At 45.4% G+C, this 23075-nt stretch overlaps 1 protein-coding gene across 4 annotated transcripts in view; it reads right to left on the bottom strand.

Moving 5' to 3' along the window:
* Positions 1 to 23075, bottom strand: part of Dhx32 (DEAH-box helicase 32 (putative)) — a 60500-nt gene that overhangs the window by 15961 nt on the left and 21464 nt on the right. For 3 of the 4 annotated variants that reach the window (XM_021166201.3, XM_085841217.1, XM_021166200.2), the window contains exons 2-4: positions 21551 to 22064; positions 10971 to 11164; positions 4256 to 4628 (exon numbers count right to left, since the gene is read on the bottom strand). In XM_021166201.3, the coding sequence (XP_021021860.1) occupies positions 4256 to 4628; positions 10971 to 11164; positions 21551 to 21853 (870 nt within the window). In that variant the 5' untranslated portion in view covers positions 21854 to 22064. Of the gene's footprint in view, positions 1 to 4255; positions 4629 to 10970; positions 11165 to 21550; positions 22065 to 22171; positions 22285 to 23075 lie in introns of those variants that run through there. The other variant, XM_029479342.2, reaches the window with a different exon arrangement.

The following is a 23075-nucleotide window of genomic DNA, read 5'->3' as shown; positions in this document are numbered from 1 at the left end:
GTCCTTTAGGCAAGTTAAATGTGATTTCTACACGATGTCATGGCTTTCCTCTCTGAAAACGCCCTGCCTGCTTCTCTGCCTTCCTTCTGCTGTGTGCCCAGCTTGATGCTGTTCCTCACACACATTAGCATGAGCAGAGGAATCAGATTCACCCTCACATCACTGCACCGAGCCAATGGAACTAAGTGCTGCCCAATTGCACCGAGAGTTTCTATAAAGGAAAGCATACCAGCCAGGTGTGCTGGCTCCTGCCTGAATTCCCAGGGCTCAGGGGCTGAGGCAGGAGGATTGCCATGAAGTCAAGGCCAGCCTGAACTACAGTGTGAAACTTCATCTCACAAAACTAAAATAAAGCATAAAGGCACGTACAAGAATACGACCAGAGCCTTGCTTGGGTCACCTTAGACATCATTTGACCCACACAGACTTCTAAGTGGTGGCAGAAAGGCTGTAGGGGGGCAGGGAGCTGTCACTGCCGATGCTGCCTTGCATCTGCAGGCATTTAGAACAATCTGTTCAAATGTACAGCACACATATGGGGGAAAGAACAAATCAACGGCCATGCAATTACTTGCAAGCAAATGGGAGAGCCCGAAGGGAAGGCACTTTGTACAGTTCTCAAACCCCAGCTCATTTCTGAAAAGATGTTACTTAGTCTGAGTCCTTTTTAATAGTTGCAAAATTTTCTATTTTTTAAAGTACAAGGCAAGCCACCAAATGGAGCTTCACCCGGCTTATCAGAACCATCAGCTCACTAAAACCCCCACAACTGGAAAGTTGGCCTCCTGTGACCTCTGTGGTTTTAAGGCTCCGTCCCCTTCTCCTTGTCTTTAGCTCATGGTAGCTTCCTTGCTACACCTTTTGTAGAGTGGCTCTAGTCACCTGGAGGGTTTTGGAGGGACCCAGCTTAAAGTGGGTTTGGGCAGCAAAGGCTGTTGGCAGCCGGGGTGGGCTGTTCCCAGGAGACCTGCTCTCAGGCTGCCCTCACGCACATACACATTTTACTTGGACAAAGTCTTTTTTTCTCAAACTAAGCGAACAGCACAACTGTCTATATCCCAAATAGTGAAAAACGGGTCAACCAGATAGCAAAACAAATTATTTCTTGCTGGCGCTGGGAGATAGGGCCAGGAGGATTAGGAGGTTCTTGGCTTCCAGTTTAAAAGACAAAACGAACAATCCAGATTGCTTGCTTCATTTTACCACACACCTTTTCTGAGGACAGCCTCACTGGGGACACCCACATTCCTCCTGCTTCAGGTAGGTGTCCTTAACCCTCAACAGAGAATACAGCAAAAGAATTCAGCTCTGGAAGCCCACTTCAGAACAATCTCTTACCAATATAAACCTTCAAACAGCAGAGAAATAATTACGTCCTCTTAGAATATTGTTGAAAAGAATAATTTTGATAACTATAAGGGATAATGTTTATACACACTGTGCGAAGATTTGTCTCTGTCCTTCCTTGCCTGCCTAAGGCACCTTCTCATTGGTTAAAATAACAGGCCTATGGCCTATGGCAAAAGATAGCACAGAAGGTGGACCAATGGCAGAGAGAAGAACTCTGGGAAAGAGTCAGGCGTGGGAAGATTTATCACCTGGACTCGGAGGAAGTCTGACATATGAAACTGAGGAGAGGTAACCAGCCACATGGCAGATATAGAGTAGTATAAACAGGTTAGTGTAAGTTAAGAGTTGGGAGCGAGCCTAGCATACAGCCTAGGCATAAATATGAAAGTAAGTCTCTATGTCATTATTCAGGCACTGGGACACAGGAAAGCCCTAATGGTTAGAGGTAATTAAGCTGGGTTTTGTTTTGTTTTACTTTGCTTTTTTGAGACAGGGTCTAATCACGTAACTCTGGCTGACCTAAAACTCACAGAAACTGCCTATTTCTTCTCTTGTAAAAAATTTTTATATTGAATTTTGGTCACACACACACACACACACACACACACACACACACACTTTTTGCAGGAAGAGAAATGAAGGAAACATCCTACAGGAAGATGGCAGAGGGGACAGAATGGATGCTATGTATGGTCCCTCTCCCTCAAGCACAGCCTACATACAGCTCTGAGGCCAGAGCTTCAAAAACTGCAAAAGGCAATGCTGAATATGCATCTGGGAGCTTCTGGTCCACTGTCTATTTATTTCCTCTTTTTAAAAGTTAGTTAGTTAGTTAGTTTGTTTGGACAGCCCCGCCCCCTCCCACCCTGGCTATCCTGGAACTCACTCTGTGACACAGGATGGAGGTCCTGCCTGCCTCTCAAGGGCTGGAATTAAGGGTGCACTCCAGCCCACCCAGGGTATTCCCTCAGGTATTACTCAGTAAGTCTGAGATCAATGAGGCCCCACAGCCACACAGAGCATTTCCCAGGAAACTCCAACCCTTGAGCACTGGCCTGCTGGTCCCGCACAGTGACCCAGTCAGACTACACTCTATGAACGCAACTTACATCTTCTACTTAAGTTCATGTTTTGTTCTCAGGTTAAAAAGGCTGGAAGCACTCAGGGTGCTCAGTGTGGTCAATACGAGTCACAGGGAAGCCCGTGCACTGACATGGGGACCAGCTCACAGCAGGTGTGGGGGAGTCAGCAGCTGGAGGAGGTGTGATACACCTGACAAGAGTGCACAGCCAACTCCCAAAACTATGGTTGGCGGCAATGTCTGCAATTTGAATTTCTTAAAAAACACAGCTCTCACCTACGCTTGTCTTATACGGTCCTGAAGGACCACAGCAGGTTTTAATTGTATGTAGAAGCCAAGATGGGTTTGAGTAGCATGAGGCAAACAACCATCATTAGCTCTGAGCAGGGATTTTAGGACAGGAGCGCTGCTGAGAAAGGCTCCTCGGTACCACAGTGGTAAGCTTGCAAGGTTGCAGACAGACGAAATCCAGACCTGCAGTGCTCGGGCTTTCTGGCACGTCTGCAGGAGCCAGCAGGTGTTGGGCAGCAGGCAAGGCAGCTGCTGTGCCCCTGGATAAGGAAGAGTCTAGCCCTGGCAGCCCACTGCAGCAGCACCTCCGTGCTCTGGGCCCAGGAGGGTGAGAGCCCCCTGCAGTTCTCATGACCATCACTTCCATGGGAGAAGACTGCCATGCCTACTGTTTCGTAACAGAAAGGACACTTTCTAAGTCAGCTCACCAGCTTAAAGGTCACCGTGTCACTGATGCATAGGTTCCATTACATGACTCTAAGACAACCTCTATGCCAAACCTGGTACAACCTTTAGTTTCCAAAGCATCCATTTGGGATGTTTTTTGAGACAGCTTCATTCTGAAGCCAAGGCTAGCTTTCCACCTTCTGATTCTAGGATCTCATGGTTCAGCCTGGTGAGTCCATGACCCTGCCTGAACCTGGATGCTTCGAAATGTCTGATTTTAATCTCAAAGATGACTCTTTCTCCTGTCGGTCTCCATCTGGCAGTTTCAACTTTCAAATGTCCTGACTTCACTATTGTTCCTTCCTCAGGCTCTGCTCTGCCCTTAATCATTCTGTTACCTCCCCAAGGGCCTTTTAAACATTCTATGTGAGGCACTAAATTACCACCATAGAATATTAGTATTCAGAAGAGGTGTATCATCTACACAAACAACTGATACATGTCTTATGCAGATGAGACTCTGAATTCCTTTCCTAAGGAAACAAGGTTTAAGTCTCAAGCCCCACCCCAAGTTCCTAGAGTTCTGAGCCTGAATTGAAGCCACATCTCCGAGCTACCCCCTCCCACCCTTCACCCCACCCTGGCAGATCCACACCAAGGCAGGGGCTCACTCCTTTGTAGCTAACCTTTCTCCAACACTTTCTGGTTCCTGTTAATCACTGGAACTCCTGCACACCTGCTTTGTACTGAGAGGTTGGAGACACTGGAGGTTGGCTGGGGTAGAACAGGCTGCTAGTCTTTAAGAAGAGTGGTCTACTTCAGGTGCTGCTGAGAGGGCAGCAGAGTGTGGAGTCCTCTGTGTCCACTGTGTCGCCATGAAAGACGGCCAGCTTCCATCAAGCTGGGTCCTAGATCCTCAGGATGCCATCCTATTCCTTCTCAGCCCCGAGAGACTGGCAAGGCTCTCACGGAGGTGTCGTCTACCCTATCTGTGCTGCAGCTTATGTGGTATGAGGTGTGCTGTCAAGAATATGCAATTCCCGACACGGCCGCTGTGCAATGGGAGCCGCAAGCTGCTGACGGAAAAGCTTCCCACAGGAAATGCCCTTTGACAACACTTTTGCGTTGGGATGCCCCTTAACTTACTTGTTCACAGGCCAGGAAGACCACAACGTCACCCTTCTCATCCGAGCGGTGGATTTCAAAGATAAGGCGTACGACAGAATCGAAGGAGTCCTTCTGAGGCCCACTAAGGTACACCACCTCCACGGGGTGCTTATTCCTCACGTCTATGACAGGCACGTCGCCATAGTAGGAACTGAGTTTACTGGTGAGGAGAGGCGAGCAGATAACTATGAGCTTCAGCTCTGGCCTTGCCAGCAGCACATCTTTAAGGAGTCCGAGCAGCACGTCAGTCGCCAGGCTTCTCTCATGGACATCGTCCAAGATGATGACGCCATAGCTACCCAGGAAAGGGTTGGACATCATCTCTCTCTGCAGCATGTCATCAGTACAGTACCTACACAGAAGACACATTCAGGTTAGAGAATTCCCATGAACACCGTGTAAAGGACTCCCCAAAACACACACGTAGGCTCTGGCTTTCTTTGTGACACTGGTTACATTTTTTTCCTTGGAGCCAAGATTCCTTTGAGGTGATAGACTCTGTAGGGTCACAGCACGGAACCCCACATAAACACATTTTAAATATCCTTTGTACATGCTCAGTGAGTCCTCAAGGCTCACCACAGAAGCCCTGGTCAGAGGCCTCTCCTTACAGACCTCTGTAACCAGTGATCACGACAACCCAGTGTCCTGCTCTTAATCACAAGGGTATGCAAACTCATTGTTACAAATGGTAATAAATGCATGGAACATTTGCCGGTGGCTTTGTAAACTACACAGTATTGTCATGGAACATCCTTACTGGACAGTTACCTCCCTTCCTGTCACTGGTGGAACTCTGGGTACTGCCATACATTTTACAAGGAAAGAACTCAGGCTCATGGCCCAGCCACTCACATTAAGACTCTCACTGGGGGTTGCTGGTGACAACTGTGTCACCAAGGTGCTAACATCATTAAGTTTGAAATGTTGCTCAAATAAGAGCAAACAGAAGTTGCTACGGCGGGGGGGGGGGGGGGGGAGCAGGGTATGGGGGACTTTTGGGATAGCATTGGAAATGTAATTGAGGAAAATACGTAATAAAAAAAAATTAAAAAAAAGAAAGAAGTTGCTACACAGTAATCATCAGCTTGGAGTACTTGTGCAAACCGGCTACCACGCCTGATGGAGCAGGGAGGGGATTAGTGACTTAGTTTATTTGTCTGAGATGCTGGTCTCAAATTCAAAATCTTCCAGCGTCAGCCCCCTTCACTGGTGATTTAATGGACTCCCCCTGCCCAGGGGCCTTTGAGATATTAAAAAAAAAAAATTAAAGGCTCCATGGTAATCATCTACTACCATCAAGACTTCTTTCTGATACTGTGTGTATACGCATACAGCTTACTGTTTGAAGAGGAAGTTTTATGAATTCTCCACCTCTCCCAGCACTTAAGACTGAGGATCTTGGATGGGTCTGCTGGCAATGTTGACCCTTGGCTGACATTTAGCTTGGATTTGGACTTGCCCCAAGCTGACAGAGGTGGCTTTATCAGCCTAGGGGTCATGTAAACACGTGCTTTCTTTCCTTTGAGGAGACCCTCTTCACAGCTCACTTGGCTGGCTCTGCTCCCGATCTGCTTCACTATGATAAGCTTCAGTTGTGAGGCGACAGTTCTGAATACGGTGAAGCTCTCAGACAAATGAAACCTGATGGAACTGGGGACCCTGACCCAGTGGGGACTCCAACTTAGTGCTTAATACCCTTTCAGGGAGGACCGAGAGAATGGAAGCAAGTGTTTCCTTTTAGTTCCTAGTTTGGGCCCTGGGCCAATACATACATTTCTTACGTAATCTTCAGAGTAAATCCAAGGGAAGGTGTTGCCCCTCCTATTTATAAGTGCAGAAAATGGGCCAGCAGTTTAAGGAACCTAGCAAGGGCCCCAAAGGTAGGGGCAAGGTTCCATTTTCTGTCTTGTTTTGCTTTGTTTTGCTTGGTTGGTTTTTGAGACATGGTCTCACTATGTAGATATGGCTTGCCTGGAACTTACAATGTAGCCCAGGTTAACCTCAAACTTCCTATTACACACAAGAATTAAAGGCACACACCACCATACCCAGCTCAGGGTTAAGATGTGAACCAAATGATTTATCATATTTGAAGCTGTTATCAAATCAGAGAGTACTTCCTCAGGCACCAGGGTTTGGATAGTGAGGTTTTAGATTTGTCCTTCCTTTCCGAGAAAGCTTCACTCTCTGCCTTCCTGTTCATATAGACTCATCCTGTGTCTTACCAAGTGAGCAGTATCAAATTGTGGATCATTCCTCAGTGGTCAAACCTAAGAGTGAAGCTTTTCTGAGTGCAATATTATTGCATTTCATGCAAGATGCAGACAAATGCATCCAAAATCTAGCTTTCCAGGCATCTTCTGCCAAGGTTAACTAGGACACAAAGACTAAGCTACCGTTGCCCTATTTCAAAGCAAATTATGTTCATGTCAGCTCCTTTCATGTCACAAATACAGCCTTGTTCCTCTTCAGCAAAACTCAGCTGAGTAACCATCTCGTCAGCACTCAGCTTCCTCAAAGCCATGCTTCCTATAAAGTGGAGGAGGCACGAGTTACGTAAATATATCCACCCTTGGTTCAAAGGAGAGAGATCAGCGGCCTATTTAAAACTCAGCTAAATTCAGCGTGATGATGCAATTCTCCCCCACCCCCCACTCCCACACGACTCACCTCCCCTCCACCCCATCCTATAACCCTGGCTGGGCTGGAGCTCACTATGTAGACTCTCCTGGCCTCAGAGATCCACCTACCTCTGCCTCTGGCGTTCTGGGATTAAAAGTGTATTCCACCAAGCCTGGCAAGGTTCATTTCTCAGTTTCACATTAGTAAGATTCCACATGAACCATGCTTTAAAAATGTTGTCGTGGTAACTACATAGATATGCTGTTGGTGTGATAGGCAATGTAACACAGCACCTTACATTGTTTTAATACATTATTTTAATAACATTAAAAAGTTGTATTAATATTTTTATCTTCAGAAAACTTTCTCTCTCTCTCTTTTTTTAAGAAATGTTTTATACTGAGTTTGACCCTAATGAAAACTGGAAACTCTTCAGTTCTGAAAACTGAACAAGTTTAAGAGCCACACCCAGTGCACAGGAGACCCAGTGCACAGGAGACCCAGTGCACAGGAGACCCAGTGCACAGGAGACCCAGTGCACAGGAGACCCAGTGCACAGGAGACCCAGTGCACAGGAGATCCAGTGCACAGGAGACCCGATGAATAGGAGACCTACTGCACAGGAGATCTACTACATGGGAGCCCTGATGCACAAGAGACTATGGAATATAGAGAAGAAAGCACTTTCACGTATGCAGTATTTAGGTGTCTACCCTCTGGAAAAAAGGGTAGAAAAAAGCTTAAAGAGCTAAACTGTTTTTGGGTTTTTTTTTTTTTAATATTTATTTTAAGATTTATTTATTTATTTTATTATGTGAGTACACTGTTGCTGTCTTCAGAAACACCAGAAGAGGGCATCAGATCTCATTACAGATGGTTGTAAGCCACCTGTGGTTGCTGGGAATTGAACTCAGGTCCTCTGGAAGAGCAGTCAGTGTTCTTAACCTCTGAGCCATCTCTCCAGCCTGCTAAACTGTGTTTTTTTTTTAAAAAATATTTATTTATTTATTTATTTATTTATTTATTTATTATATACACTGTAGCTGTCTTCAGACACTCTAGAAGAGGGCATCAGATTTTGTTATAGATGGTTATGAGCCACCATGTGGTTGCTGGGATTTGAACTCAGGACCTTTGGAAGAGCAGTCGGCGCTCTTACCTGCTGAACCATCTCACCAGCCCCTAAACTGTGTTTTTTAATATAATTTAAAAAGCAAAAGGAAGGAAGGCAGGCAGGCAATGTTACCTCTATCAGGTATCTATGATATGCCCAGTAGGGTTGCAAAGAAAACAAAAAAGATAAAACTGAATATAGAATACTAGCTTCTCTAATTAGTAATGACCTTTAAAGATTCTGACTGAGGGCTGGCAAAGCAGCTCAGTGGTAGAGCACTTGCCCAGCATGTGTAAGGCCCGGGCCCATTAAGAAACATCTGTGGTGTAGATTACCATTCAACCTGAGGGCACTCAAAATCATAGCCAGCACACCTCTGCAGGAAAACAAACTGGTTCTGGTAAAAATTCTAAAGATTTAATTACATTTAATTATAATCATAAACTAGCCACCACCCACACTACGCTTCAGGCCTACCTACTTGGCATTTACTCCTTACAGTGCCCCTCTGAACAGCCATTGGTTTTCTGGATGAGGAGACCTGAATATAGAGAGCTCTGGGTGGGAACCTATGCAGAGTCCCTGCTAGACACTGGCTGTATACCCACAAGGCATCCTAGGAAGATAGCATTCTGAGAGAAAAGTAGGGGTTTTCTTTATTTACTGTAAGGGCTTTTGAATCTTTGGGCCACCTTCAGGACCAGACCCTTCCCGTGTCCTGCTAACCAGTCTTACAGTGATGAGAGGGAAAGGCAGTCTGAGCAGCAGAGACTAGAACTTGCAGCAGCCAGAACACTCCGTCTACATGAGCAACAGCTTACCCCAAGCCTCAGGGCTCCCACTCAGAGTCAACACTAACACAGAAACACAGTCCCTTCCTCTGCCTGACAGAATCCAGAGTTTAAAATAATCTTATTACAGTCAAGTCCAAAACATACAAATGTTTAAAAAGTATGTCCTGCTACACTCTTACAATGATAGTATATCCCAGGATAAATATTTTCATGACTTTCTCAATAATAATAATAAACTATTATTAAACTATGATTCTACATTCATTAACATAAAAACCGTTACATCTAAGAGTTCTTTCCAAAGTCTAGATATATTGATTGCAGAACTTAGTTGAAGCTATTAAACAATTAAAACAGACATTTCAAAGGCCACTTCAAAGAATGAAAAATAAAATGGAGGGACAGTGGGGAGGGTGAGGCAAGAGGACTAAGAGCTTTGGACCAGCCTTGGCTACAGAATGAGACTTTTGTCAACACCCTTCCTAAGTCAAAAATAGTGACTGAAAATGCTAAGCTTAAGCACTCTCTCTCTCCCTTTGTTTCTTTTGTCCTGTGTAACCAATTTCCAACTGGTTTGTGAGTCCCTAAGAGACAAGGAAGGGGTGCTTTTCTTTTGTATGTGACCTGTATATAGTGGTAGTTTACAAGCACGTATACACCCAATAGTTGCATACACTGTGAATTTTTACAAAGGTAAGACACCCTGTAGAACCTTATTAGGCCCAGGCATTCCTGGCCTGAACATTCCCCATGGCTGGACACTTGCTTCTAACAGTGAGTCACAAGGGCGCTCTGGACGGCCTTCAGAGGCTGGGCCAGGGCAGTACTCCCTCCTCCTCCCACCAAGTCAGGGAGCATCCTCCACAGGACAAGCATATCAGACGCGGGGAGAGCAGTGTGCAGAACACCATCCCTGCCCTGTAATTTTGAAGCAGCGCTAATCAACACGAGTGCCACACACCAGCATGCACATGAGTGGGCTAAGGGCGTGCAGATATTCTGGCCCTGAGGTCGGTATATTCCCATCTCTTGAACTCCTAGAGGGGAAGACAGTGTCCAGGGCCCCTGAAGCCATCGGGTGGTCACCTCTGGCTGTAAGCTGCTTTGGCCACTCCTTGCAGAGCGGGATAGGCACAGGCACTGTCTGTCTATGAGGGAGACAGAACACTGTTCAGAGAAGCCCTGGCCGTGCGAAGTTGCTTTTCTAGCTCTTCCCTTCAGTCCTCTCTGCATCTCTCTCCTGCTCTGGAGCCAGCCCTCGGAGGCCTCTGATAGGCAGTTAACACAAGCACCTGATACCATAACGTACTGCGGCCTCAAAGACAGCCCAGCCCACAGGACCAGGGGAGCCCTCCTGGTGCAGGTGACCCTTGCACTGAGTTCTGAGGGACTAGAAAGAACTGGCCAACTCCAGAAGAAGCGACGATGAACAGGACAAGAGCAGTGATGGGTGGAGTGAGAACGTCTGTTTCTTTAAGAACCCCGTTATGTGAGTACGTGTGTTTATGTGAGTACGTGTGTTTATGTGAGTACGTGTGTTTATGTGAGTACGTGTGTTTGTTTTAATCCCAGGTGTGGGATATGGGCTGCTTTAGTGTCCACAGAGGCTAACCAGGATGCTCTCGTGCTCTAGGAGGGGCATGGTTTTGCCAGCTGCAGACAGTTTACGTTTGGAATTCTGGGGATGCCCAAGAATGTGTAAATGTGAGAACTAGAGAGGGCGGTGGAGGCTGCTGCTTTTGCAGGTCAGAGATATTCTGATGACTAAAATTGGACTTGCCCCTGGGAACTCGATGCACCTAGTCAACAGGAAGCACTCTAAAGAAGTCTATGTCCCATCTGCCCTCTAACCGCCCTTCTGGACTCACTAGGAGGCACAGCTCTCTATGTACAAGATGGAAGGTCTTGGGTGAAACTAACAAGTTGTAATTTTCCCCCTGAGGATTATAATCACAGAAGTTTAGACAAGAGACAACGGAGGATACCAGGGAGGGAAAACAAGGGAGGGTTGTGTGTCAGGCTAGAGAGGGCCGTCATTACACCAGGCGTGCTGGACATGCAGAAGGCCAGACCAACGCTCTGAGGATTGCAGAACCCAAGCCAAGAAAGAAGCACCTAGGCTGCAGCGATGCAGCGGTGCAGCGAGCGTCTGCATACCAACCTCAGGATTGTTTCAGTGGTGCAGCAGTTCTCAAAAGGAATCACATAGCCGACCTCGTGCCCAATATTCACGTCCATCTCGTCGGCCACCCGCAGGGCCAGCTGCACGGCTGTCTGTTTGTGGGCCTGGGTGCATATCACGCCCCCGTGCTGGTAATGGATGGAAAGGCAATATTCAGCACACCACTGAGGGACCTGTGACAGGGAAAAAGGACACAGGATCAGCCCTGCTAGGAAAGCCAGACAAGCTCAAAACACGGAGGAGCAGCTCTTTCTCGGGGCTGCCTTCATGTTCTCTAAGATCTTTTTCTTTCACCAACCCAGCAGATGATGCCAGGAACAGTATTAATCCTTACTTAGTAGAGCTCTGAGCAATAGAGACTGTGACTTTAATCGCTAATAAATGAAGTTAAGAGCATACAGGTATTATCATAAAATGGAAACCATTACGTTTTGACTTTGACTCACAGATTTTAAAAAGGCAGTTAAGGACATGAAAAAAATTAAACCTATGCCTCTTAAAATTGTTTAGATTTGTTTATGTATGTTGAGTATGTTGCTCATGTCTGTGCACCATATGCATGCAGTGCCCTCAGAGGCCAGGAAGGAGTCGGATCTCTGAGAACTAGAGACATCTATGGTATAGAACTCAGGCCCTCTCCAGTGCAGTAAGCGCTCTTATCTGATGAGCAGTCCCTCAGTTCCAACCTATGCCAGTTCTGAGAGACTCATGTAGTCACAAATTATTTTTCCTAGTAATAAGAAGGCCCCATCAAAACTACAACATTGTATGAGTTATTATGTTTTAAAGAATGTAATATTAAATAGCATTTAAATACAAAATAACCACCCAAAATTAAAGCATTTAAATTCATGCAATTATAACAATACCCAAATTAGCCTGCTTAACATGGATCTACTAATGAAAGCTAAAATATTTTGTCAGTTTATTATCTTGATGTAATTAAAAATTAACCTAGTGAGACAAGCAACTTATCTAGAGTCAATTTCCAGCAAAGCTGCCCTTCAGCCATTTTATTTTTGAAATCCTTTTATGTAAAATGTGTTATACAGCTGGAGAGATGGTTCAGTAGTTAAAAGCACTGGCTGCTCTTCCAGAGGACCTGGGTTTGATTCCCAGAGTGGTTCACAACTGTCCCTAGTTCTAGTTCCAGTTCCAGGAGAATCTGGTGCCCTCCTCTGACTTCTATGGGCACCAGACATACATGTGGTGCAGAAACATGCACACAGGCAACATCTCCCTCATACAGGCACACCACACGCACACAGAACACACACACAGAGAACACTACACACACACACATATAATAATAATAATAAATAGGGGCTGGTTAAGAGCACTAACTGTTCATCCAGAGTTAATCAAGCAAAACAATGTCATACTTTTCCAGAAATATTTAAAATTTCTATGATCCTAGTCTATCTTGAATTGTTTCAAAATCACTGGCCTAAATAGAAATTCACATAAAATTCTGTTTCCTTCGTTCTTTGGGGTAATGGTTAAAACCTTCATGGACACCCTGATAGGACTTAAAAATCTCCCCAAGGGCCTGTCTGTGAGGGTATTCCAGAAAGGCTTGGTGGAGGAGGGAAGACTCAAGTGTGTGTAGAATATCATGCTATAGACTGGAGTCCTAAACTGAATACAAAGGAAAAGGGGGGCCAGATGCCCTTCACTCCATGGGTGGCATGCATGCTGTGCTGCACGAGGACATGGGAGACATGCATGCTGTGCTGCATGAGGACATGGGAGACATGCATGCCGTGCTGCACGAGGACATGGGAGACATGCATGCCGTGCTGCACGAGGACATGGGAGACATGCATGCCGTGCTGCACGAGGACATGGGAGACATGCATGCTGTGCTGCACGAGGACATGGGAGACATGCATGCTGTGCTGCACGAGGACTCAGGTGGCATGCATGCTGTGCTGCATGAGGACCTGCGTTCATGTCCAGCACTGATATGAAAAAAGACCCCTCTGTAATCCCAGCTCTGGAGGCAGAGGCAGGCAGATCTCAGGGCTCACCGGCCTGTCTGAATCAGCAAGCTCCAGGTGACTGGGAAAGGTCAGTCCACAGGGCAGATAGAACACTCAGTGGAGGAGGGAACACATGCTTGCTTCGCTCAGAGTGCAGATGTTTACTTAGCAACCAAATTCACAGCCCAGCAAAAACCACAGCTAATTACAGAGCCTGGAAGACGTGACCCTTACATGTGGATAATAACAGTCAGCCTTGAAACTGCAGGCTGCAATGTTCTCTCTCTGGACAAAACAGGGAGGAGTTCCTGTGTTAGACTGCCTACCCTCATGGTCTCATTATTCTAGGCTAGCAGTTCTCAATGTGTGAAGGTTATAATCCCTTTGCGGGGTGTGTGTGTGTGTGTGTGTGTGTGTGTGTCAAACAACCCTTTCACTGGGGTCACCTAGGATTGTGGGAAAACATAGATATTATGATTCATAACAGTAGCAAACTTACAGCTACAAAGTAGTAAAATAATTTTATGATCGGGTCACCACAACACGAGGAACTGTATTAAAGTGTCACGGCATTGGGAAGGTTGAGAACCACTGTTCTATGCAAACCAGGGGCCGTTCTGGTCAATCCTTGACAAATGTCAGGTACTGCTGAAAAGAGGAGGAGTCAGGCTGGAGAGGTTCTCAGTGGTTAAGAGCTCTTCCAGGTCCTGAGTTCATTTCTCAGCACCCACGTGGAGGCTCACAACCATCTGTAGTAGAATCTGATTCCCTCTTCTGGTGTGCATGAAAACAGAGCATACACACACACACACACACACACACACACACACACAATAATAAATACATCTTAAAAAGCCAATAAAATATTTAAAATATTAAAACAAAAAGTCAGAAAAAGCAAGAAGTCTGACCATTTCATAACATCATGGGACAGAGGAGCACTTTCCAAGAGAGCGTGGCTCTGAACCTCTGCACTGGCGAACACACACTCGCCCAGCAATCCTCAATGGGGGCTTTTCAGAGTCCCCAAAGGACCCTTACTCTGGCTGTCTCCCAGTCACCTGCTGAACAGAGCTCTCAGTCCTGCACTTTCTCTTCGGAAGTTCTTTCCCCACCAGAATGTCCTACTTAGGGCAGAGGAGGTAGCGTTACTACCTACTAATCACAGCACTACTGACTGATGCTCTCTCCCAGTACAAATTCAGGAGAGAAGCAGAAGGAATCCAGTTCCCATGCTTGACAGCATAGCACATACAAGAAAGCAGGCTGTGGGATTCTGGGAGACTTAAGGTCAGCTGCTCAGATCTCTTACAAGAACCCACCAGCCAGATTCAGTTCAGAACTTAGAGCAGCAGCATTGTGAATTGCCTTGTCGTAGCCAATCTGGCAAGACAACTTCCACAACAGCAGTCCTGGTGTGGGAGCTGTCTTGTCCTATCTGTCAACTGCTACAGACAGCTTATGCCCATCAACACTGGAAAAGAAGCAAGAAGCCCCCTGTGAGAGCAAATGAGCACTACTCTATGGAACTCTTCCTGGCCCCCAGACCCTCAAGCCCTTGTTGATATCTCTGGCCTGTGTAGGAACATCCCCTTCCATGTCTTCTAGAATCCCAGCAATCTCTTCCATACCAAGATATCCACAGATTTCCCCCCCCCCAAAGGAGTCCTAAGAATTAGCAATCTACCCAAAGATGGGACTCTCTCCACATGATCCCTGCAGAGGGGCTATGGAGTTGACGCCCAAGGCACCTCCCTCTGCCTGGTATCCAGTCAGAGTACTTCACCATGAACGAGTCATACAAATCCCACATGTTTGGCTTTGGGTATACATAGGTCAAGTCGATCAGCACAGAATGGCAGATAAGGATGCCCAGCCAAGACTGGAGGGAGACATTTACCACCACCAGGGTCTTAATCTCAGCTGTTTGTGCTCAGTCATGGACTGCAGAGGGCCATGCAGGAGGAACTGCAAATGGCTTTAGAACTCATGCAGTGCAGTCCACAGGTTGCCATGGCCACATGGGTGGGCAACCCCAAGGTCTAGGTGTCCTGATGACTTCATGCTGTTATAGAGTTCTCTGATTGCTGCCCTCACATTCCTCTTAATCTAAGAATTGTATGAAAACTTTAAGGAGGCTTCAAGTTCCTCACTGGTCAGGATCTCTAGCATTCACAATACTAATGCTTGATCTCTTTCAGGCATTGCTGCTGGAGCAGATTACAATTCTATCACCACCCTAGAGAAGAACTTAGAGATGGAGATTGTCAGCAATGACTACCACCCTTAGAAACCATCTGGAAAAATAAAATTGTTTAATGGAACTAGGCTGAGATGTTTTTACTACTGGCTCTGATGTAAAAAATCTTAGGGAACAATATGAAGTTGAGAAAGGCACACTTTTATTAATTAAGCTAGGGGCCCTTTAAGGTCAGGGAACAAGAATGACGGCAGCACGCAGCATGGCTCTCACTGAGGCTGGACAGGTGGTGACTGATTTCTTGTACTCACTTTTCCCTCAGCTTCCTGGTATGATTTATTAAGAATTGCTGACGAGTAGGCATACATTTTGAGGATTTAAGGTAGATATGACTGATATTTATATAAAAACTTAGATCTGTGATTCTTTTAAGATTCTTACAAGATTACTTCTAAAGATAAATAATAATTACTTCTTCCTTTGTAACGGCAGATTGCTGCCTGCCAGTAAGAGAAGCGGGCTGAGAAAACTCCCTTGCTTGCTTACACTTTGTTAATCTATAACAAGTTGCTTGGTTACGAATATATGTGGGGATTTTTTAGAATAATTTGTTTTCTTTACCTGTACTATGTAATGTTATTTCTTGTAAAGGTATTGGAAAACACATTTTTAAATAATCATTCATTAGAAGAAAACTAAAATGTAATCATATTATAATTATATACTGCTTGAAAGATTTTTTTTTGATATATAAGGTATGGAAGAAAGAATTAAGTATGGGGGCTGGTGAGATGGCTCAGTGGTTAAGAGCACTGACTGCTCTTCCAAAGGTCCTGAGTTCAGATCCCAGCAACCACATGGTGGCTCACAACCACCTATAATGAGATCTGACGCCCTCTTCTGGTGCATCTGAAGACAGCTACAGTATACTTATTTATAATAATAAATAAATCTTTGGGCCAGATCGAGGATCAAGGAGGGGCTGAGTGAGGGGTGGTTCTAAACTGAATTCCTAACAACCACATGACGGCTCACAACCATCTGTACAACTACAGTGTACTCACATACATAAAATAAATAAATAAATCTTTAAAAAAGAAAGAATGAATAAAGTATGGTGTGGCTGGAACATTGCTTCTCCCACCCATCAAGTATGTGTACATGTATAAAATCTGTGCAAATGGGGGGTTGGAACATTGTTCCTTCCATCCACCAATTATGTGTATTTATGTATGCATGTGTGAAATACTTGGAGCCTGTTTGCTGGAGCTTGCTCTAAGCATTCTATGTGTGAATATGCATGTGTCTGTCTGTCTGTCTGTCTATTTGTATGTATATGTGTATACAAGCAGTGACCCCCTACAAGTGCCTGCCTCAGTTTACCCACCACATGGAGGCCAAAGCCAGTCATTGGCAGCTGTCCCTTTTGACTCGTGGGAGATTAGGGTAAAAGCTAGAAAAGACACAGTAGGTGGTTCTAGAAATGCTTCTCTGCCCTTCTGGCTTTCGTCATGAGACTACCCTGAAACGTACTAGGAAAAGTCGCCTCAGACAGATGGGAAGCTGTCTTTCTCCTTCCCAGGGCAGTTGCCAAACAGTCCTAGAGCATCTGCACCAGAAGAGAGGGCAGTTTTAGATCGTTGGCTCTGAGGATAGGTTTTTCTTTGAAAGACTTAAAACTATGGGGAATAAGAAAAGTCTTGGAAGCAAAGCAGATTAGTTGCATACTTTAGAAAACAAGAAATTAATATGCCCATTTTCTCCTTATTTGAATACAGTTTGATCTCTCTAAACCAGAAAGACACTGACTTCCTACTTAACAGAACAAAAGTACAGCTTACTAAAATGATTAAGAAGTTTAAAATGCTGGGCAGTGGTGGCGCACGCCTTTAATCCCAGCACTTGGGAGGCAGAGGCAGGAGGATTTCTGAGTTCGAGGTCAGCCTGGTCTACAAAGTGAGTTCCAGGACAGCCAGGGCTATACAGAGAAACCCTGTCTCGAAAAAACAAACAAACAAACAAACCCCCAAAACCCCAGAAAGTTTAAAATGGTGCTATCCCAGCACTTAGGATCAGAAGTTCAAGGTCATTTGTGGCTGTCTACATAGTAAACTTGGAACCAGGCTGGGATACTTTGAGAAGTTATCTCAAACAAACAAAACTTTAAAGTGACAAAAGAAAGCATAACTGTACCCAGTTATAACAACTGTTACACATTTACAGAATATATAGTACTTCTCGTTTGTAACGGTCACAAATCCCTAAAGAAGGAACAGGAGCAGCAAGTCTGAAATGACAGGAACGGGGAGAGTGGACACGGAAAGGGAGATATAAACAAAGAGGGTGGTGTTGCTGGGAGAAGGGTGTTATAGAAACTGGGAAGGCCACAGTGAGACCAGTGCCGAGCTGGTTGGAGCCAACGGTGCGAGCGGATCCTGACAGAGGGAGATAAATATCAAAGACGAACAAACAGAAATACACACAAGTACACAGAGACAGAGAAACGCCCAGAGTAAGATGGAGTTAGGACAAACTGTGGACCCATGCAGGCAGACGAACTGATGGGGATACGTGTAAATCATACCTCCTTGCTCTCCCTACCGGGAAGAGCCAGAAACAGGAGAAGCCAATGGCCAACAGGCACATCTGCTGTCCAGGTCTCTGTTTCCAAACGCAGCTATCTGCTAAGGAAATGAGGGCTCCTCGAGAAGTATGTCAGCTTCCTAGGCTGGGACATCTTACCATCACAGGTGAGGGGCAAGGGCAGGGCCTGCCACAGCAGGACAAACTGAGCAACACAAAAGGTTTATTAATAATAACTCACACAGAACAGACTCCTGTCTCAAAAAGTAAAAAAATAAAATAAAATAAACCACAGAGAACGGAGTAAATAAATTATTAAAAAAAAGAAAGCTAAGCCAGGCGCTGTGACTCACACTTATAACCCCAGCATCTAGGAGGCTGAGGGGAGAGTTCAAGGTGAATGTGGGGTACAGAATAAGACCTAGTCTCAAAATAATTAAAAAAGTGTTTTTAATCATAAGGCTAAACATGATGGCACATGCTTTTAATTCCAGCAGGTAGGAAGCAGGAGGATGTCTGTGAGTTCAAGGTCATCCTGGTCTACTTATCAAGTTCCAGGGCAGCCAGACTACAGACATAGAGAGACTCTGTCTCAAAATAAAATGAAATAAATAAGAAACCAAGAGCTGACTCTTCAGGAATCTGAGACAGTTAACTTGAAGGCAGAATTAGAAAGAACACTGATCTCTGCCACCAGGCATGTCAGAAATAGGGGGCCAGTGTCAAGATGCCACCAGTGCAAAGTGGCCATCCCAAAGTGTGACAAGGGGTGGACTTCAGTCTATGAAACCATGAGGGGAAACATCAGCTTTAGCCCTGAGACCCAGGCAGGTGCCATCTCTCTATGTAATCACATTCAACATCAGCAGCCCAGAGGAGGGCTGCTGCTCCTCCTGACAGCAGGCAGAGCGAGCTCCAGTGCAGCCCTCTTGCCACAGGTACAGCCCGAACCCACCCATGACACCTCCGGTCAGAACTCAGTGTGCCCTGAAAATGCCAAGGTCATAAGGGACAGAGGAGACACTGTTTCAAACTAAAGGAGTTTTAAATGACAGTGAGATATAACATAATTCTGGATTCATTTTGGAGGATGATTTCAATGTTTTTATGATATCCCATCTAGAAAATATGAATGCCCAGAAGCCAGGAAAAAGCAAGACACCAACATTACCTCCCTTTTTCTGATCCTTATTGTTATGCTGAGAGAAGGGCATCACATCACCTCCTCCCTCCTCCCCATGACGGAGTTTGTTCTGTAGCCCACACTGGCCTGCAACTGCTCACCCTCCTGCCTCGGCCTATCAAGTACTTTATTCCCAGTTTGCTTCAAGACATGGTCTCCCTACGTAGTTCTGGTTGTCCTGGAACTCACTATGAAGACCAGGCCTGACTCAACTGAGAGATCCACCTGCCTCTGCTTCATAGTGCTGGGATTAAAGGTGTGCGCTACCTTACCTCAGTGTAGTCTAAAAGGATAAGGGCTAAAGAGATGGCTCAGGCTACAGACAGCTTGCTGCTCTTTCAGGGGATCAGAGCTTGGTTCCCACACTCACACCGGGCAGCTCACAACCACCTATAATTTCTCTTTGGCCTCTAAGAGTGCGGGCACACGCGCACACACACACATAAATAAAAATAAATAGCCAGGTGTAGTGGCGCACACCTTTAATCACAGCACTCAGGAGGCAGAGACAGATGAATCTGTGAATTCAAGACCAGAATAGTTTACATAGTAAGTCTGTGGCCAGCCAGGGTTGCATAAAGAAACCCTGTCTCAAAAAACCACACACACAAGCCGGGCGTGGTGGTGCACACCTTTAATCCCAGCACTTGGGAGGCAGAGGCAGAGGCAGGCAGATTTCTGAGTTCGAGGTCAGCCTGGTCTACAAAGTGAGTTCCAGGACAGCCAGGGCTATACAGAGAAACCCTGTCTCAAACAAAACAAAACAAAACAAAACAAAACAAAAAACCCAATACCACACACACACACACACACACACACACACACACACACACACACACACAAACCTTTAAAAGTTTTGGAACAAAAACTACATTATCTTTTTAGTATGCTAGAAATCAAACCTAGGCCTCAGGCATTTTTGGAAAGTGCTCTGCTTTGAGGCCACAGTCCTAGCTACTACATTCATCCTTTAAACACATCCTTTAAAAGACGTGTGTGAGGGGAGAGAACGCTGAATCAAACTATCTTTGTGGAATCAGGAGACAGCTGTGGAAAACATCTGTACTATTACTGAAATTTCTTTCTCAATCTGAAATAAACACACACACACACACACACACACACACACAAGGTTTTAAAAAGATAACCGAAAATAAAGTTTCATTTGTCCACAGAAACCAGAAAAAATATCTACTTAGTTCTTATAATAAATTACAGTAAATTGATATAAAAATAACTCACCAGAGTGAATACCACTGGCAGTTATAAACCAGATAGAAACCATCGGAGCCCAGCCCTCCTTCCTCCAAAGCACATGTAGGGGGAGTTGGAAGAGACAGGCACAGGGTGAGTGTTCTTTTTCAACCTACTCAGGAGACATGCAACCTGAGCCAACACATTGTCAGAGGCTTCCAGACCACAGTTCTGTCATCTGAAAAACCTCTGTGCTCTCTTACCAGATAATCTCTGTGGTCTAATTATTTCATTATAAGAGTCTACAATGTAAAACACAGACCTCAGATAAGTCAAAAGTTGAAGTTCAAACACAGCAAACTGGGCAGGAAGTATTGAGTAACTGTCTATCTTTGGTGCTCAGGACCCGTCCCCATTACAATCGTACTTGCACAAAAGCACTGCCTTCTGCCGAGTTCATAAATCCTCCTTGGCTCACATCAATAGTGGAAACATTTATATTCCTAAATTTATCTTTTTAGTATGCTAGAAATCGAACCTAGGCCTCAGGCATTTTTGGCAAGTGCTCTGCCGTGAGGGCACAGTCCTAGCTACTACAACCATCCTTTAACAGACCTAGGTCTTTCCTCTCTATGTAGTCCCAGACCAGGATCGTATCAGCCCATTTTGTTATTTCTTACTGCAAGGCAAATAAGGATTTCTGCAGGGCATGGTGACACACACTCATAATCCCAGCACTGGCTGGTAGAAGCAGGGAGATCAGGCAGTCAAGGGCAGCCTGGGCTACAAGAGACCTTTTCTCCAAAATAAACAAATGAAGTACAAGAGGAAAATAAATTTCCTGTGTATTTGGTTTCTGAACTTCATACAGAAGAACAGCCCTGAAGAAGAGATGGCACAGCAGTTAAGAGGATGCCCTTAGAGGCCTGGGTTTAGTTTGAGGCACCCATATGGTGGCTCCCAAATGTCCTCAACTCCAGTTCTAGGGGAGCTGGCACCCTCTTCTGGTCTCCTTGGGTACCAGGCACACATGGTGCACAGACATATAGTAGGCCAAACACTTATAAACATAAATAAAATAAAATAAAATAAAAACCTTTAAAAAGGGCGGGGGAAAAAAAGGCAAGAACAGTCAGGTGTCTTGATTAACCCCATTGGCACGTAAACAAATATCAAGGATAATTCTCTAAAAACTGTTGGAGAGGTAACTCCTACTTCATCTTCTAAGACTTCATCTACAAATGAAATCACCTGACTTGTTATTCTAGGCTAATCTAGGTAAACTCCACACGGTTTCCTGTGTAGTAATAGGTAAGGTTGATTAAAAGGTCCCGGGCTGCTAATGTTCTTTTTGTTTGGTTGCAACATTTCACACAGGCAAAACCTCAAGGCCACAGGCCATCCTGTGGCTCCTCACCTGAGAGCTCTTGCCACACTTGGAGTCCCCTGACACCACCACAACCTGGTTTTGCAGCAGACTCTCCATGAAGGAGTACTTGTCTTTCCATATCGGAAGCTCTTCTCTCTCTTTCAAAAGTTTGTAATATCGCGAGGAATACGGCAAGCCGTCAAAGGGGTTCAGCTCCAGATCCTCGCAGGCCAGGACCCCTTCCTCGTCCCCATCACTGGAGTCTAGGGACTCGGGGAAATAGCGTTTCTCTGGAGAGGCGTTCGGATGGTCCAGTTCCTCTTCATCCATTTCTTCCCGCAGGGAGCTCATGCTGGTCACATTCCACAGTCCAGTCCTCCGATCAGCAGCCCATTGCAGAGAGGGTGTGAGGCCCGCTCACAAACTCAGCCAGGCTCCCAGGCCCAGGTCGGGAATCTCTGCAAGTTAATTCCTCAAACCCGTGTCCCTCGTTGCTGGGTTACCTTCGGTGCTGGCTCACTTCGGCGCTCTTGGTCTGTTACATGGCTTTCAATAAACCATGCTAAAAACAAACACATGAAAGATGAGTGTAAAATCGGGTAACATACAAGAAGTTAAAAACAGAAACCGTAGACACGCTCAAAGCAAACACTCAGCCTCTTCTATTACCTAAGCTACTGTCTGTCCTGGCTGCTGCCTGCTCCCGACCGGCTCTTACAGGAGCGCGCAGCTTTGGAAAACGATCCTCTCTGAGCCTGGTGCTCCTTCCCTGACCTCGGTCCAGGCCTCTGCTCACTGAGGCTGTGAATGGAAAGCAACAGGGAGCCTGATCGGAATTGTGAGGCTAATCAGTCACGTGGTCACCTAATCCCATGACAAAGAGCACGGACTTTATAAAGGGGAGAGCTGTGTCTGTCTGGAGAGTGGTCCCTAAACCCTGGTAAGTTTCCTATTACCCAGCATGCCTTGAGTGTAAAGGCCCATTTAAGAAACCTGACCTTCTACTTTTGCTCAAGCCGGTTTAGAAATGCCAGCAAGCTAAGTGAATATATTCTTTTTCCCCCCATCTTTTGCTAATATGGCCTTTGTTTAATTAAATCATAAGTCTCCAGTGTGCCTTCTGAGATTCCTAGGTGTGAACCCCAACCAGTCAGGGCCAAACTAATAAAAGATAACTTTTAATCTAGACAAAGATAGCTTGCCTAGGGAAAGGTAAGGTCTACACCAAGGACATAGTCTTTACATGTCAAGTGAGACATTTTTTTTTCCTCTTCTATCTCTAATTACTAGAGATTAACAGGGGAAAATAAGCCAATTAGTGCTGGGGAAAGTCCCTTCTCATAACAGCCAGGTGAAACTTAAAACAAAATAAAACAAACAACATGGAAAATGCAAGTTAAAAAAAAAAAGTCATAAAACAAGACTAACAGCGGTAACCTCCCACTCACTCTTCACAGTACTGTGCCACCGGAAGCCTACAGGACCAGCTTTCCACTGCTTCCTCAGCTGACCCTTATTAATAAGGAGGAAGAAAAGATCTGCCCGCTGGCCCAGTAGGTTCTGGGAAGCCAGT

Source organism: Mus caroli, unplaced genomic scaffold (assembly GCF_978045245.1).
Source record: "Mus caroli unplaced genomic scaffold, Mus_caroli_1 scaffold_8, whole genome shotgun sequence".
Classification (NCBI taxonomy): domain Eukaryota; kingdom Metazoa; phylum Chordata; class Mammalia; order Rodentia; family Muridae; genus Mus; species Mus caroli.
Note: the sequence above shows the minus strand (reverse complement) of the source record. Positions and strands in the feature narration are given on the sequence as shown.